Genomic DNA, 18,255 nt, shown 5'->3' with positions numbered 1-18,255 from the left:
GATTCATAATGTTCCTCACAGCAATTGCCTCTGACAAGAGACAGAAATCTGGAGAAGGCTGAAGAATCACTTTTCACTGCATAGTCTTTGTATCATTTAATGAATTACCTTTCCAAAGAAAATAAGTGTTTAGTATTTGAAAGTATACGGAAATGCTCAGGATATATATATGTGTAGATAGATATATATGTACATATATACACATATATGTACATATATATATTTTAAAGTATTTACAAAAGTATGTACAAGATGACCAACTCTGGAAAAATACATACACATGGAAAAGACTCGCTGGTGAGATTTGCAGCAATAAAGGTGGGCTGAGGTGAGTTGCTTGGTGGAATAAAAGGAAAGTGTCGTGTGTGCACCTCAGGTGGTCCAAGGGATGAGTTTAGGTTTTAAGTGCATTGTGGTTGTTAATTTTAATATTTTTGCATTTATTTTATGAAGACCTCCTTTCTTGGCAAATAACATAAGCTTTTCATTTGTGGAAGTAATATAGTTTCCTTTTTAAATGCATTTGCTTTTAACGTGAGTCAATTTATTTAGTTAGTTATTTTATTTTATTATTTTTTTGAGACGGAGTCTCTCTCTGTCACCCAGGCTGGAGTGCAGTAGCATGATCTCGGCTCACTGCAACCTCCGCCTCCTGGGTTCAAGCGATTCTCCCGCCTCAGCCTCCCGAGTAGCTGGGATTACAGGTGCGCACCACCACACCCGGCTAATTTTTTGTATTTTTAGTAGAGATGGGATTTCACTATGTGGGCCAGGCTGGTCTTGAACTCCTGACCTCAGGTAATCTGCCTGCCTCAGCCTCTCAAAGTGCTGGGATTACAGGCGTGAGCCACTGCACTTGACCTGAGTCAATTTAAAGAAAAATAAGTGAATAATGGGACAGGTGGTATGAGGATATGGGAACATATATAGAGGTTCTGGGCAAAGGCCGAAGTTGAGCCCCCTACTAGGCTCCCATGTAGGGGGGTTACAGGAAGAGAGACTCCAATGTAGGTACTCTTGTTTCAGGAGGAGGGACCATGCTGTTTCTCCGCTCAATAAGCCCCTCCACGTCCTGGGGCCTGTGTGCTTACTGTTCCCTCTCCTAGAATGTGCACCAAAGTTCCTCGCCTTTGTTGATTGATCCTTCTTTTCATTCAGCTCACAGATCGCCTCCTCAGGGAGGCCTTACCTGGCCACTGTATTTAAAGTGGTCTCCTTCAGTGACCCTCCTTCCCTTCTCCCTGTGTATTTCCTTCCTAGTGCTGAGCGCTCTGTAACGGACTGTTTGCCTGTGTTGGCATCTGTTTCCTCCACTAGCCTGTGGGTTCATGAAGGGCAGGGACTTTTGTCTTGTTTGTGTTGTGCCTGGAGAGTCACCCAAGGCCTGGACCACCTTGAGTTCCAAATATTTGTTGAATAAACATGTTCTAAGTTGGGATGTCTCCACTTCAGTTTTAGCCCCTCCCACAGTGCCGACTTGTACCAGTGGCCAAAGTCAGAGAGAGACAGTGAGAGAGAGAGAGAGAGAGAGAGAGAGAGGGAGAGAGACAGAGAGAGAGGAGAGGTGCCAAGGAAGTATGGTTCAGCATCAAACACATTTATTTCACTTTTATTGAGTATACAAGAACAGAGAGCACACGCATACAGCACGGAGCACTGAGGTGGGGGAGCATGGGGACGAGAAAGGAGAGAAGGGTGTGAGTGAAAAGGAACAGGACAGCATCGCAATTGGTTGTTAAGGTGCTTTTGGAAAAAAAAAAAATTATTTCGAGTGATGTTGCTCATGCAGTTTCAGGCCAGTCTTGGAATGTGCTTGCAGGATTCAAAAACTGAAACAGGTCCTGGCACTTCCTGTACCCTCAGATGGAAAAGATCCAGAGAAAACAAAATAAGAGAAAATGAAGACCCATGAGATGGCAAAGTAGAAAAAGACCCTGGAGAGCATCTGGTTCTTTCTGCTTATTTTGCAAGTCGGGAAACTGAGGCCCAAGAGGGGGAACGGGGATAGCCTGATGTCACATGGTGAGTTAGGAGCTGAGCCAGGATGGTCACCCAGAACTCCTAACCGCCCTCAGGGACTTTTTCCACTATGCTACATGGCCTCCTGGGTGGAGAGGTGGCACAGAGAGGATGAGAAACAAAAAAGAGAAAAGGAAAAGTAGGTTGAAGACAGACAAGACAAACGTCTCTATTCTCTACAAAGAGAAGGATGGGGAGGAAACAGTGCCCTAGATTCTAGCTTTGCAGGTCCCCTCCTCCCTCGTGGCACTGCCTGCATCTCCGTAGAAGGGAGGTCACAGCATCCGCGGGATGGTGATTTCCCCAAACCCTGGTGGCCCATAAACTCCACAAGCTAAGCCTGGTCACTTCATCCCTGCCCCGAAGCCAGGTACAAAATCCACAACAAGGATCCTCCCTCTGAGGTGTGTTCAGTGTGCTCAGGACTCCTGGTTCCTGCAAAGATGAGTTCCTAGACTGAAGTGGCCCAGAGAGGATGGAGCCACCACTCCAGCTCTTGACCCAGAAAGAGGGGGAACTCTCAAGTTAAGAAGGGCAGGAAGAAGGTTCTGTGGCTTTTCCACCAGGATTGTAGAAAGAACCTGGTGTATGGAAAGTGTGCTGCTACACTCAGGGGGAGTTGGAGTGGACCCACCGGCCTGCACCAGGGGGAATGCCACTGATTCTGCTGCCCCGCTGAACTTCCCATTTGCCCAGAGAAGCAAATGCCATTCTGATTTCCTGCCCTGCCTCAGGCCAGCACCAGCTAAACAGCTAAGGTGTATGTCATCACTGACAAGCCAAAGGGACGCATCTAACCTGGGCCGCCTGGGGGCATCCCTGGGCTATGCCCCGATAGGTTGGCGAGAGTGGGGAGATGCTCTCAGATGGGCCAGCCATGGTTGAAATATAAAGCTGGCTCAGGTGGCTCCTCAGGCTCCGCCCTCCCCTCCCACCTTCTTCAGCCTGAGAATAGTCCCTGGCACAAGCAGGTAATCAGTAAATACTTGTGGAATGAATTTATTAACTGGTTTAGAAGGAGGACTGGGAGGTAAAATGGAACTGAGAAATTCGCAGTGCAGTGGGACATTTTCCCTCATCAAGGGGCACTTTCTGAGCTCAGAGAAGTAGCTTGTGGCAGACAAGCCTTGAGGAAGCCCACGTGTGGCAGAGAGCAATGCCAAGCTTGTGATGGGAGCTTCTTGAAGGGTTCCTGTGGTCTTGGGGTAATTTCTGGGCACAAGCTCAGAGTTCAGCTGTTGACTGAGAGGGAGGTCTCCAAGCCAAGGTCTTATGCAGAGCTGGAGCCTATGAGCAACATCACCCGTCAGTCTCAGCTTTGTCCTGGGACAGGGGAGGCCTTTGCAAATGCAGTTTTGATCTTTCAGGTTCTGCCCCATGAAGCCTCCTTACCATGGCTACTTTGGCCTGAGAAGAAGAAATGATTCAGAACAAGGAAGAGAGTAGAGGAAAAGGCTTAGCTGGGAATTTTTAGACAGTCAGGTTAAAGCCACCATCTTCTACAATGGCTGAGAACACCACCTCCCTTTGGATATGGAGTTGGTTATTACAATGGGGTCAGGGAAGGGCAGAATGTGGCAAAAAAAAAAAAAAAAAAAAAAAAAAGAGAGAAAGAGAAGACTGAAAACCAAGGCAAGCCCCGTAGGGAGATAAGGACTAAGCCAGGGACCTCTACTGTGGCAACTTCAGCAGCAGAGTCCCAGACTGGGACCCAGTACCTGAGCACAGACCAGGCCCTGACTGTTACTACCAGGGGGGCAGGGAGAAGGTGTCTTGAACTGGCATTTTGGGGACGACATCTGTGTTGCTTCTTTCTTGCCAAACCCACACCTCTCCATTAGGGGCCCCCACCCCTCCCCACCAATCAACCAATTACAAACACCACACACAGTATTACTACACTGAACCCGTCAGCCCCTACTGTGAGCCAACCCACACCCAGAGTCCAGGTCTCCTTAGCTGGGCCAGTTCAGTGAGATCTAGGAACCTCAGGATACATCAATCACAGTCAGATAATTATAATTTTAGAATGTCAGCTTCATACTTACCAGCACTGTTTATTTTAATATTTTTTCCTGTTATATGTAATATACATAACTTCAAAGCACATCCGTACAAACCTCCTACAAGCTGCACCTTCATAATGAGAAACCATAAGCATACAATGTCTACTTCCCTTCCTGTGGCTTCGTTTTCTGTTCTTGCTTTCTTTTCTTTTTCTCATTTCAAAGGAGAGTCATCTGCAGTGGCCCTCAGAAAGACCAGGACACAGAGGGTGAGGGGTCTGGGGTGGGGGAAGGGGGAAGGGGGAGGAGGGAGCCGAGACAGAAAATGACAGCAAGACATTGAGAGTTGAGGGTGAGGGGAGGCGGGAGAGAGGAAGGTGGGTTTTGCAGCCCAGTGTCAAGATCCAGAAAGTAAGAATCCAGTGTTCCTCCTCTTTCTTTCCAAGTGGGGAATTTTCTTTTTTTCTCGGAAAATGGTTGACTGTGCGTGTCTTGCTGCTGTGACTTCTCTTGCTTTGCTGCGCAAGTGTTTTCCTTTGCATTCAAGTGGGCCTTAGAGATGCTGGAGAAGAACAAATGGAATTGCTCGTCTGCTAACTGTAACGTGCAGAACCAGGGCGGGAGGGACTTCTACAATCATCGTGGTCTGGCTTGCGTTTCTTATTTGGCGGGGGAAAGGGGTGAGCAAGGGATTATAGTTATTATATAATTTTTTTTCTTGAAAAAAATCCCACCAGTTCTTCAATTTGTCTGCAAAGGAAATGTAGGTGTTCAGATGTCAGTTGTTGCTGTCGGCCAACTGCTCTGCCAGCCCCAGCAGCAGTGCAAGGACGCGGTGTTTCCTGTATATATATCTATATCTCTATATATCTATATATATATGCTTTTTCCTTCCCAGTCTCTCATCAGTGACAGTACATCGCAGCTGGGACGTCAGTGTTGCGTCGGAGAATCCAGAATGAAGGCCCCTTCTTAATGGTTCTCTGGCTTGGGTTGGACCAGAAATGCCAGGATCTCTTCACAGAGGTCAGGATTCCTGGAAGCCAGAGGCATGGGGTAGAATGGGGGGTGGGGAGTGGGGGGAAAGGAAGGAAGAGGACAAGAAAAATTAGTAACTTCTGTCACTTGTTTTAAAATACATGGCAAGAGGTTGTTTTTGCTACCCTTTACCATATGCCCTTTATTGTGACTCAGCAAGGTAGAGTGACTTGCACCTGTAATCCCAGCTACTTGGGAGGCTGAGGTGGAAGGATCTCTTGAGGTGAGAAACTCAAGGCTGTAATGTGTAATCATCATGCCTGTGAGTAGCTATTGCACTCCAAGGCCACGCAGCTTGTGTGTGGCAGCAGAGAACCGAACCCACATCTGTTGGATTCCAGAGCCCATGTGTGTTTGCTCGCTTGTTTCCAGGGAGGTGGTAATCTTTTACTTTGGCCTGAAAATGTGTTAAAATGTCCTTTAACACCGAGAAGCTAAGATCATCATCATTTTACTTTTTCTTCCTATCTTGTCAGCTTTAAGAAATGTTTAGTCACGATTGCAGATGTTCTTTTTTCATTTGGTTTTCCTTTCTGTTGTCCGTGGGCTTGCTGTGTCCTGGAGATTAAACCACAGACAGCAGTGTTTAAATAAAGAAATGAAGTCTGGATTCCAGGTTTGGCTCCAAAACTCAGTGTTTAAAGGAGCAGGTTCTGAAATCACACTCCATGAGTTCAAATCCCACTCTATGGGCCTGCTAGCTCTGTAATCTTGGGTGAGTTTCTTAACTTCCTTTACTTTAAACAGTTTTTAACAGACAAGTCTTACTATGTTGCTCAGGCTGGAGTGCAATAGCTATTCACAGGCACAATCAATGCACATTACAGCCTTGAATTCCTGGCTGCAAGTGATCCTTCTGCCTCAGCCTCCCAAGTAGCTGGGATTACAGGTGCACGCCACAGTGCCTGGCAAGTTTCTTAACTTCTTTAAGCCTCAATTGCTTCCTCCGTAAAATAGGTTCTGCCTCCCATTATAGGGAGGAACTGAAGCAAGGGCCCAGCATATAGTAAGTGCTGAATAAATACTGGCTGTTCTTATTATGATGATTGTTGCTGTTGTTAATTTAACCACATACTACTCTGATCTCCTTGAGGGTAAGGGCTGTCTTTTAACTCTTGTCTTTCCAGTGTTCAACACTGTGCCTGGCACATAGCAACTACTCAAAACCATTTAATGGATGAAACATCATTTCTGCTACTTGCATGCAGTCGAGTGCTAACGGAATCACAGAAAATGGATCTTTCTTGGCTCATTTGACACATAGGAAAACCGAGGCCCAGAGGCTTCAGGCTTAGTAAGTTGGCAAAACCAAGACTAAAACCCAAGGTTCCTGTTTTGGAACAGGTCAATTTTTTCCCATTAAATTTTGGAAGGTTAGGAAGCTAGGCAAGTGCTGCCCTCTTGCTGGTGGTGTTTGGGAGACAGGTCCTCTTTGAAGGAGGTGGGCCAGTGGGAGAAGATGGAGCAGAAACCAGACGTCTGACCTGCAAGGTTGCAGGGAGAGAAGGGAAAAGGTTCTGTGTGACATGAGTGACTTTCCACGCTCATAGCAAGAACTTCAAGAAGGAAGAACTTTAAGAAGGAAGAACTTTAAGAAGGAAGACAGAGTTAACTGAAGCAGGGACAGATGTTTCTGGAGGATTTGTGGAAGGAACAGAAGATGAAGACCAGTAAGACAAACACCCTCATGGAGACAGGGCCTCAGGCACCAGGCTGGTGGTGGACAATTACGATCTGACTTTCTCAGTGCTCTCATCAACCTCTAAACATGGAAAAACCTCAGAGGGACAATGAAGCAGGTTCACCTTGCTGAGCCCCTTCTGTAGGCAAGACACAGATCCAGTATATCACAAGTGTTGTTTAGTTATTACAGCAACTCCAATGTATACATTAATGACATTTTGCAGATGAGGAAACTGAGGTCAGAGAGGTTCCTCTGGGCACACAGCTACCAAGGTGTTTCTAGCTCCAAAACCTAGTTGTATCCATCTATTCCTTCCTTCCTTCATTTCGTTTTTTGTTTTTTGTTTTTTACAGGGTCTTGCTCTATTGCCAGGCTGGAGTGCAGTGGCGTGATCATAGCTCATTGCAGCCTGGACCTCCTGGACTCAAGCAATCCTCCCGCTTCAACTTCCCAAGTAGCTGGGACTACAGGTGCCAGCCACCACACCCAGTTAATCTTTTACATTTTTTATAGAAACGAAGGTCTCATTATGATGGCCAGGCTGGTCTTGAACCCCTGGGCTCAAGTAATCCTCCTGCTTCAGCCTCCCAAAGTGCTGGGATTACAAGTGTGAGCCACTGCGCCTGGCCCCTGGTCAAAATTGAGTAGAAAGAATACTACTCAAAGAATATTACTCATGTAGCAAAATTACTACATCCTAACTGGGCATTGGTTTTGGTTTGGTTTGGTTTGGTTTTTCCTTACAGTAACAGGCTGCACTTTAAGTTTGTGCATCAATTAATGAAGTGGCTGTCCTATAAGTCAGTGTAATCATTATTCTGGGTATGTGGGATGTCTTCGTAAGCCCATAGACACTTCAGAAGTACCAAAGACATCTAAACAATACAGTGTTATGATTTATTCTTCTTGGTTTATTACAGCACAGCACAGTCCCTGCGTGCAGCATTTTGTTAGCCTATTTCAAGTTAATGGTAATAGTAGTCATAATGAGCTTTTATTAAGCACTCGCGATGTGCTAGGCAGTGTGCTAACTACCATGCTGCATGGATGATCTTGGTAGCCCTAGGAGACAGACGTTATGAAAAGTGGGTGTGGTGAAAAGGTCAAGACCATTGGGTTTTGGAGTCTAACAGATTGGGTTTCACTCTCTAATCAATCCATCATGTTCACAGCTTCATGACTGTGAGCAAGCCACTTAACATCTCTGACCCTCAGTTTCCTCATTTGTAAAATGAATGAGCAGGTAACAGTACTTGTGTTGAGTGCACGGCCTGGTGCCTGGCACAGGGTAAGCTTTCCATAAATTATAGCGATTGTTATTACTGTGATGATCATTGCCATTTGGCTGACGAGGAATCATAGGCTGAAAAGTTTAAATGATTTGCTAAAAGGTCACACAGCTAATAAAGGGCAGGGCTTGAGACTCTGCAGGAGTACAGAGCTCTTCCTTGGGGTACCAAGAGGCATCCATCCATTAAGCCAATGTTTCCAAGCACTTTAAAAAGGAGTTTTTGAATTCAGAGGAGACCTCTTCTAGAATTAGTGAGTCTGACTGTATTAAGAGTCAGACTTGGGTTCTACTTGACCATAATTACTGGTAAAGCAAGTGGGCAGAAAAGGCAAGGGAGAGAAACTTCTGGCTTGCCAGGGCAACATAAACAAGGTGACCTTTACAGAACAACCCAGAAGAGAGAGAGATGGGGCATGGTGGTGCGTGGGGCAATGGCAGCAAAGAAAGAACTAAAGAGAGGCGAGGAGGAGGGAATGAGACAGCAAAGGGAGCAGTGAGGTGGGCAGATGTGAAAGACTGCATCGCGACGGGGTGGGCAGGATGTGGAGGCCAGGATGAGGGCTCTGAATGGCTAGGGAAATGGGAAGGCGGGAGCCTGGGGGCCTGGTTCTGAATGCCCTGGGAAAGATGAGGAGGCGTGAGAGAGGGAATGGAGAAGAGATGAGAAAAGCACAACAGATACCCCAGGAAAGCAAATAGCCAGAGGACTATAATTGGAAGGGGGCTCGCTCCACCTCTTCATTTTGCAAGTGAGGAAACCGAGTCCTCAAGCGGGAAGAAACGGACCTACGGTCACACACCAGTCAGTGGAACAGCTTTAGAGCCAGGTCCCTGGATTCCCAATACAGAGTTCTTTGCATCAATGCTACTATACCTGGCTGCACGTGGACTCCCTAAGGACCAAGGCAGAAATGAAGATTCACAGGCAATACAGGTCCCAGGTCCCAGTCCAGTCTTTCTAAATCAGACTTTATGGAGAGGGTTCTCCAGTGCCTGTATTTTAAACAGGCTTCCCCAGGTGATACACCCAGCTCAGCAAGTGGCCTACACTCTACCACTCTGAGATTTGGGAGGAATAAAGGAAGAATGATTGAAAAACTGAGGGGATAGGAATGACAATCACTTGTATGAAGGTCTGAGGAAGCCTGGGAGGTAGGCTCCGCCCATGGCCAACCTACACTTCTAGACCAGTGCTGTCCAATAGAAATAGAATGTGAACTACATATGCAATTTAAAATTTTCCTAGATAGGTCCAGGTGCAGTGGCTCACACCTGTAATCCTAGCACTTTAGGAGGCCGAGTCAGGCAGATCACTTGAGGTGAGGAGTTTGAGGCCAGCATGGCAAATATGGTGAAACCCCGTCTCTACTAAAAATAGAAAAATTAGTTGGGTGTGGTAGCACACGCCTGTAGTCTCAGCTACTTGGGAGGCTGAGGCACGAGAATCACTTGAATCCGGGAGGTGGAGGCTGGAGTAAGCCAAGATCGTGCCACTGCACTCCAGCCTGGGTGACAGAGTGAGACTCCGTCTCAAAAAAAAATTTTTTTTCCTAGATAATAGATTTTCTAGATAACACTTCCTAAATTTTCTATATATTTCTATTTTTCTAAAAATTTCTAGATAAATAGAAAATTTTAATTTCACACTTAAATTTCTCAATTTTAGTTTACATTAAAAAGTTTAAAAAGAAACAGGTGAAATTAATTTAATTTTATTTTATTTTTGAGACGGAGTCTCGCTCTGTTGCCCAGGCTGAAGTGCAATAGTGCCATCTCAGCTCACTGCAACCTCCGCCTCCTGGGTTAAGGCAAATCTCCTGCCTCAGCCTCCCTAGTAGCTGGGACTACAGGCACCCACCAACCCCCACTCCTAATTTTGTATTTTAGTAGAGACAGGGTTTCACCACGTTGGTCAGGCTGATCTCAAACTCCTGACCTCAGGTGATCCACTTGCTTTGGCCTCCTAAAGTGCTGAGATTACAGGCATAAGCCACCGTGCCTGGCCAGATGAAGTTAATTTTAATAGTACATTTTACCTAACCTGATGTATCCCTTATCATTTAAACATGTAACCAATGTAAAAATTATTGAGATCATTTACATTTTTTTCATATTAAATTTTCAAAATCCTGCATGTATTTCACCCTTAAAGCACATTTCTTTTTAGACTAGCCAATTTCAAGTCCTCAATAGCCACAGGCGGCTAGTGACTACCATCCCAGACAGCACAGAAAGAACACTTCCATCACTGCAGAAAGTTCTGCTGAACAGCCCTAGTCCAGACCAGAGGTTAGCAGCCTTTCAGAGCAGCAGGAAAATGTTTCAGTGCTTTTTCTTCTGACATTAAGGGGTCTGGTAATCAAAGGAAGAGAAACATTCTCGTATCTTTCTAGAAAAGACTGGTTTCATTCATTCAAGGAAAAGGGCAAAAAGGAGACCAGCAATTATATTTGTGGGGTCTTTGAGATGGATTTTTTTTCATTGTGGTAGAGCCCGTGAAATGTGTGAAGTACACAACTCTAAGTGGGAGAATAATTTTATAAATGTGTTTATATGTATATACCCATGTAACCCACCCAGTTGAAAATAGTGACATTTCCAGTACCCTAGAAGGTTCGTTTCTGGCCCTTCCCTCTTCCTCGTGAATACTGCATCCCAGAAGTAACAGAAAAATCAGAAGAATTTTTTTCTCAGATAGAAAATCAGAAATAATCTGATTTTCAACCGTGTCGATTAGTTTTGCTTGCTTTTGGACTCCCTACGAATGGAATCATACAGTTTATACTTTCTGTGCCTGGCTTATTTTATCCAACTCAATGGCTATGGGATTTTGCTTTAAGATCTGATAAGATCTGGTAAATTTCCAGAGGGCCCAGAAGAACCCCTCCCCTAATTTAGGTTGCTTAAAAGCCCTATCTGCCCCAACATCATCTTATTTCTCTTATTCACCAAAGCATTGATGGCCCACAGTGAAACAAGAGAATATTAGAGTCCCTAAGATTTTGGCTCCTGCAGGTCTCAGAAGTCAAAATGCAATCATGCCAGGCATGGTGGCTCATGCCTGTAATCCCAGCACTTTGGGAGGCTGAGGCAGGCAGATCACTTGAGGACAGGAGTTTGATACCAGCCTGGCCAACAAGGTAAAACCCCGTCTCTACTAAAAATATAAAAATTAGGCTGGGTGCGGTGGCTCACGCCTGTAATCCCAGCACTTTGGGAGGCCAAGGCGGGCAGATCACGAGGTCAGGAGATCGAGACTATCCTGGCTAACACGGTGAAACCACGTCTTTACTAAAAATACAAAATATTAGCTGGGCGCAGTGGCGGGCGCCTGTGGTCCCAGCTGCTCGGGAGGCTGAGGCAAGAGAATCGCTTAAACCCAGGAGCCGGAGGTTGCAGTGAGTCAAGATTGTACCACTGCACTCCAGCCTGGGTGACAGAGCAAGACTCCATCTCAAAAAATATAAAAATTGCAATCAAGCAAGACAAAAGGGATCAAGGGCTCTGGTCATCATGGCCCCTTAACAACATTCAGTGACTTGTGATAGAGAGAGAGACTCAGGGCCAGGAACGTGGCACTGGGCCTAGTAGGACTTTTTCTGACTTCCGGTTTATAGACAATGCCCAAGGAGATAATGAGGACCTCCATCTGTCCCACCTCAATATCCACTGTCAATCCTCTCTCCATTTCCCTCCCTTTAAAAAAATTTTTAGCCACTTCTGGATTTATTTTTCTGGATCTGGAGCCTGAAACCCCAAAGAAACCAAGGAACCAGTCTTCCTTCCTCTCCCCGCCGACTTGTATCTCGGGGAGGTGCCGCTCTCCTTTGAGCAGCAAATCAGGAAGGCTGATGGGGGGAGGGTCAAAGCTGCACTAGGGGTCAAGCCACTGGCTTCTCAGATGGAAATGGCCCTCAGAGGATCTTGCTACTGCTCCCTCCTCTCTCTCATGGTTGCTGGGCCTCAGGAGCCTTACCTGTGGCTTCTTGTCCCTCTCCTCTGGGGATGGGTCTGTTTCTCTGTATACGACAGCTTTGGTTACCAGCATATCAGGATGCTGCAGTTTGGCCTCCTTGATGGCCAAAGCCAGGGCCTGGTGGTAAAGAACAGCAAAGGAAGGAACCATGAAATATCCAAGACGAGACAGACTGTGAAGAACAGCAAGCCCTCTAGTGCACAGCTGGAAAAACTGAGGCCCAGGGAGGGGCAAAGTCAAACAACTAAAGGGAGAGACTAGAGCTCAGGTCTTCTGGCTCCTTCTGGCTCCCATCCAATGCCCCTTTCTTGGGGGTTTCTTATCTGAACAGGGTCAGCAAGAAGTGGACACCTTCTCTGCCCATGAGGATAGCCATCCATGGGTAACCCAACATAGGAGGGATTGAGGACTGGGCAGTGGCACTGGGAAGAACGGTCCCTACCCCCATACCTGGTCTTGATCGACATCTTCATCCCCAGTAATGATGATTCGCTTCTCGATCCTTGTCTCAGAAAACCCTCCTTTCACAGTCTGCAGAGGGAGAGGGAGGTGAGGTCACTCTTGGGTCCTGTTGGGGCAGCAGCCTCAAGAGGGGACCTACCCAAATCATCTCTCGAGGGCAGGGCTGAGAACCAGCAGTTACCTTCTCTCCTGACTTCCTCAGATTTTTTCTTTTCTGATTTTGGACTTTGAACTGCAGATCTTGCCTGGTTGCCACCACTCCCCAAAACTACCAAACTATCCCATCTAGGTCTTCCAAGCCTAGCTCCAATGCTGCCTCTCAGACCCTGGTTGGCAATGCTTCTGTCTTCCTGCCTTGGTACTGCCTGAGCACTGAATCTGTCTCTCTCACAGTTCTGGACCTCTCTGCCTGGTGCCGACTTTATGTATGTCTGTGGCCTTGTTCACCTCACCAGGCTGCCAGCTCTTGAAGGCAGGGTCTGTATTTTGTTCATCTCTATATCCCCTCCTCCCCCACTCCCTCACCCAGTCTAACCAGGGCAGTGCTGAATGCAGATTTGTTGAATGAACACATGAATGAAATGTGAATGGTGACAAGGTTCTGCCTTAAGCAACTTCAAAAAATACTACAAGAGAAAATTAGATTGATGATACTTATGACCTCCGCTGTTTTCTGAAGGCAAGGGGTTTGGACAAGTTTAGAAGTAATAACTGAGGCAGGACCTAATTGTTTGGCATGTTAAAGCAGGGTGGTGTCTGTGGGGAATCCCAGCTGGAGTCAGGAGTGGATAGAAAGAAGAGGGGGCTCCCAGTTGGCAGGGACTTTGGGAAGAAGAGTTTCCTGAGCTGTCTGCTGTGGGCGTGGGATGTAAAACCTCCCATAAAGCTTTCAGAGAAGTCAACATTGCTCAGTAATGCTTTTGCTGAGAGTGGGTTCTTTGTGGGGTACGTGAGAAAGTGCTGAATCCTGTAGAGGCGCAGGCAGAGGCCAGGACAGTCCGTGCATGAAGGCCCAGTGCAACTGACCAGAGTTCTCCTCTGATGGCTCATCAACCTGGCTGCTCCAGGCCTCCAGCCCTGGCTAGGCGCCCTCCTGCCTTCCTCCTGGCCACATAGGTGTGGACGCATCAGCCCGCCTGCCTCCCAACTAGCCCTTGTCCTTATTGCTGGGTCACCCAGGAAGGCTTCCCTCCTTTGCCCCTACCTCTTGCTGCCTGAGCTCTGACTCACACCCTGGTCCAGGCCCTCCCCACCAGGCCTGAGTTATTTATTATCCGTCTCTCTCCATACTTCTCCCTCTTCTTTCTCCCACCTATCTATACATCCTGGTGGACCTGATATTCTCTCCTTAAACCTATGTTCACTGGGTTACTCTCCAATCTAAAAACCTTCATGGCTTTCCAATCTCCCTGAGGCCCAGATCCTCCAGAGTCAAATGTGTCCTGGTATTTGTTATTTGCTCTATATTCCACCTCCCTGCCCCCAGTGCAACCTAATTTCCCAGTTACACCCCCTACATGTGCTTCTCATGTCCCATAAACAGGCCTCACTTACTGCTACATCCAGCAGCCCCTGGCACAGAGGCTAACACAAAGTTGACACTCACTAACATCTGCTCAGTGAACAAACAAATAAGCAAACACACAATTTCTGCTTCCCTCTTCTGCTTTGCTTAGAACACCCGCATCTGTCTTCTCCTCCCTCAGGTGTCCTGCCTGGCTTTCCAAGACTCTACTCAGTCCCTACTTCTTCCAGGAGATGCTTCCTGACTCTTGCAGGGCCTCCCATATGTCACCCCGTCTAGATTCCTCCAGCACTTTGCAGCTACAAGGCGCACACGCCATGGTTCACAGTTACTTCAAAGAGGAGAGTATTGTTCCCCCTAGCCTGGCTGTCAACGCCGTGTGGGAAGAGCCCGTGCCTAGAACAACATGTGGCACAGGACAAAGCGCACAGTATTCCAGAAGCTGGTAAACACTACAGGTTTTCTCTGTCCGCTTTACAGATGGCGAAGCTGAAGCAGAACAACAGTCATGACCTTCTCGCCTGCAGCTCGGCTGGGGGCATGGGGCGCCCTGCTGCTACTCACTTTGGTGACATGGGTGGTGGTGGAGGTTGAGAGGGTTTCCGCAGTGGCGCCGTAGGTGCTGGTGAGGACATCTTTCCCGATGATCTGCAGAATATAACCACCCCCCACCCAGGGTGTCAGGTAAGGACAGTGGGCTCTGGAGGGGTGGGGGTGGGGTGGGGTAAAGGGCCCCGTGAAGGTGACGTTTCGAAGCCAAGATGCTTTGAGCCATTAAGAATTCAAGAATACTAGAATATTCAGAAAAGTAGACCCATCAAATTCTCAAATCCTGGAGTCTGAGATTCCTAGACGCTAAGATTCCTGAGGCCCAGAATCCTAACAATACCCTAGAATTTAAGAATCCTGGCATCATGGAAGAATGACCAAAAGGATCCAAGGTGGAAACAGAGCCCTCCTGATGCCCCATCCTGTCATAGCCAGGTGCACGCTCTCTGTGGAGCTAAACAATGAGAACCACAGACTTGGAGAATGCAAGAGCTGAAAGAGACCCTACAGTGACAGACTCAGGGTCACTGGGCAGGCACCAACAGAGGCAGGTCCAGAATCCAAGCCTCTGGCCTCCTAGTCCATTGCTCTTCCTGGTTAGTAGGGAGGGCAGATGCAAAAGAACCCTCAGCAGCACCACCAAGGTGAGGGGCAGCTTCACCCTCACACGCCACCAATGCCCCACTTACATGTGTGGGCGGTGGGGAGGGCCACTCATGAGATTCTAGCAGGCACCAGGGAGCCCTGTGGGCATCTGAAAAGGGTCCAGTTTCCTGGCTCTGCACCTAGAAGGGTGCCTTCTGGGCTCAACGCTGCACTTCCTGCCAGCCATACATGGGTCCATGCCCATATTCTCAGTGTGGAGTCCCCTAGCCTGAGCTGGCCTTGCCCACTTACCGGAGAAAGAGAACGGATTTCCGTGGCCACCGTCTGTGGGCCTGGGATCATGGCAGCTGCCCCCTTCCCGGACTTGAGACTGTTCTCCTGGGGAAACAATAGTGCTCAGATGGCCAGCTCTCAGCCGGGTGGGCCCCCAGGATGGGCGGAGCATGTGGCCATGTAGCTATCACGACCACAAGGTTGAGTAGAAATAATAGAAGCAAAGGACTGAAGGCATCGTTCAGTTCCGCCTCATTCATCCCTTGCTCACTCAGGCACACATTTGTTCACTCGCACACTTGCACACTTGCTCATTCAACAAACATTTACAGACTGTCTGGCGTTAGGAACACTGTAGTGATCAAGACATGGCATTGTTCTCCGGAAGCACTAGCAGAGGAGTTGCCAGATTCAGGCTCGTGTCCTGCCCTGCCACCTTCAAGCCATGTGACTTGGGGCAGAGCCACTTCCTCTCTATGGGCCTCACAGATTCATCTGTAAAAAAGGACCCTTGCCCCAATCCCACACAGAACCTATGAAGCTAATGGAGTAGAAAAGGTTTTGCAAACCAAAATACATAGGATAAATATAGGGGCATAAGCTGGCTATTTAGAATATAATAATAATAATGACTTTCTGAGTGCTTGCTATGTGCGAGGCATCATTTTAAGGATGTTACATGCCTCATCTCATTTAATTCTCATAACACCGGTTGGGCATTACTTTTAATATTCCTGATTTACAGATGAGAAACTGGAGGGCAAGAGAAACTTAAGAGTTCAGTCTCCCAGCAAGTTAGTGGTAGAGCTGGAACTTAACTCCATGTTGTCTGACTCCAAGTCCAACACACTGTGCACGCCACTCTGCCCTTGGGAATCTTTCCCTTCAGACAGCTCTCTTGGCCCTACCTTAAATTCTAATTGCTAGATCTTCCTGGAATTGTCCCCTGACTTACTGCCCCCGATCTGGCGCCAGGGCCCAGCTGCCTGCTTCTACCTCCTACTTTCTGCACCATCTCAGGGCTCAGCCTTGTCTGTCCAGGGGCCCAGAACTGTGTCCATTCTGCAGGTCCTCAGTGACCTGACCTCTGATTCTGGTCCAGGCATGACACTAGATCTGGACTTCTGCCTACCAAGGGACAGGTGAGAAAAGAAACTCGCTGACTTTCCCCTGCCGCTCCCACACCTGCATCCTGCTGAGGCTGCCAGCAGCCTGGTTCCTTGGTACTGCACCACAAGGCACGTTCCCAGATGCACCTGCAGTTCCAGAATGTGGCCCAGCAGCAGGCTTCCCAAGGGCAGCTTCCGGGCTCAATGCTTCCTTTCCCCTTAACAGCCACTAACCCCTCTGAATCCTAGCATCATTCTGGGAAGTTCTCCCTTAAAGCCTCTTATTCTTTCATTGTTCTGTCTTTCCCAGGGCAAAGCCTCACCTCCACCTTCACACTAAAAACAGAGGCCACCACTAGGGACATCAGTCATTCAAAACGAGGCACCCTCTGCTCCTCCCTTCCTCTCCTGTATCCTTGGCCAGTCCCGTCACCTGCCTCCAGGAGGAGTGGTTCCTCTCCCTGACCAAGGCAAACTCAGCCCTCTCTTCCTCCACATTCAGGCTCTCCTCACTTGCCACCCGCTCTCTGGGCCACCTCGGCTACTCAACAGCTTCTGCTGCCTCATGGAGGTCAAAGTCCCCTATCCCTTCACCTATAGCCCAGATATTTATTGGACCCTAGGCCTTTAAAACCAGTTGTGTCCTAGACATTTTGCCCTGGAAATGTTCCACAGGCACCTCAGACTCATCCGATCTCGAAAGGAATTCACTGCTTCTTCCACTTCCAACACACGCTTGTCACTAAAGACCACTTTCCCCCATCGCTCTGTTTACATCAGCAGTTCTCCAACTTCAGAGGCATCAGCTGGAGGGCTTGGAAAAACACACACTGCTGGGCCCCACCCTAGAGTTTCCAAGTCAATAGGTCTAAGGAGGAGCCCAAAGGACCTGCCTTGCTAACAGGTTCCTGGAACCACATTTTGAGAACCATTGGCTAGTGAACGGTGTCACGAGCTCATCTTTCCTCTTGTCCCCTGAACATCCTACCAACGACCAAATCCTGTGCTTTCCCCCCTCCAGGCATCCCTTAACCCTGACCCCTTCTCTGCATCTACCTCCTTGCACTCCAGCCCCACCCCAGCCTGGGCACCAGCATCTAAGCTGGTTCCCTGCTTTCTCTCTCTGTCTCTCCCAGTGGCATGTGGGCCCCAGAGCCCCGGGATGTTCCCTTCTTCAAGCTGGATTCACAGTGGCTGGTACAGAACTATACACATCATGGGTGTTCAATCAATATTTGTGGAAGGAAGGAGAGAGAGAGAAGGAGGGAAGAATTTTTTGCTCAAGTCCCTCCTCCACAGAGGTTGCTAGAATAATCTTTCTAAAACACAGAAACACATATCTGATGACATCATGTCCCTAATGTAAAAAATTTAAGTGATTCCCCCTTGTCTGCAGGACAGAAGTTTGAACTTGGTATATGACATTTGAGGTCCATCAAGCTCTGGCCTAGCCTTCCTTTCCAGCTCTTCCCCCCCGACTCCTCCTCCATGTGCTTGACATCTGGCTTTCTTGACCACTGGTCCTTCCCCAAATGCTGCACTCCTTCCCTTCTGCCCTTTGCACTTGCTTTTCCCACTGTCTAGAATGCCTTCCCCCAGGACCATACTTTAATTTATCCTTCAAGCATAGCTCACTCAAATGTCCCTGCCTAGGGAAAGCCTTTCCTGGCTCCTCCTGGCAGAGCTGTCACCCCATAGCTGTCCTCCTGGTGGCCCC

General features: G+C 47.9%; 1 protein-coding gene across 50 annotated transcripts in view; it reads right to left on the bottom strand.

Moving 5' to 3' along the window:
• Nucleotides 1–1,593: 1,593 nt before the first annotated feature.
• The window catches only part of EPB41L1 (erythrocyte membrane protein band 4.1 like 1), a 139,877-nt gene continuing 123,215 nt past the window's right edge, over nucleotides 1,594–18,255 (bottom strand). For 31 of the 50 annotated variants that reach the window (XM_063802894.1, XM_063802901.1, XM_016937833.4 and 28 more), the window contains 5 exons: nucleotides 15,448–15,534; nucleotides 14,566–14,649; nucleotides 12,465–12,545; nucleotides 12,015–12,131; nucleotides 1,594–5,061 (listed from right to left, as the gene is read on the bottom strand). In XM_063802894.1, coding sequence (XP_063658964.1) covers nucleotides 5,053–5,061; nucleotides 12,015–12,131; nucleotides 12,465–12,545; nucleotides 14,566–14,649; nucleotides 15,448–15,534 — 378 coding nt within the window. In that variant the 3' untranslated portion in view covers nucleotides 1,594–5,052. The remainder of the gene's footprint in view (nucleotides 5,062–12,014; nucleotides 12,132–12,464; nucleotides 12,546–14,565; nucleotides 14,650–15,447; nucleotides 15,535–18,255) is intronic. The other 19 variants (XM_063802892.1, XM_063802893.1, XM_016937830.3 and 16 more) reach the window with 3 other exon arrangements.

This window comes from Pan troglodytes, chromosome 21, assembly GCF_028858775.2.
Source record: "Pan troglodytes isolate AG18354 chromosome 21, NHGRI_mPanTro3-v2.0_pri, whole genome shotgun sequence".
Taxonomy (NCBI): Eukaryota; Metazoa; Chordata; class Mammalia; order Primates; family Hominidae; genus Pan; species Pan troglodytes.
This window is presented reverse-complemented; position numbering and strand designations above follow the sequence as displayed.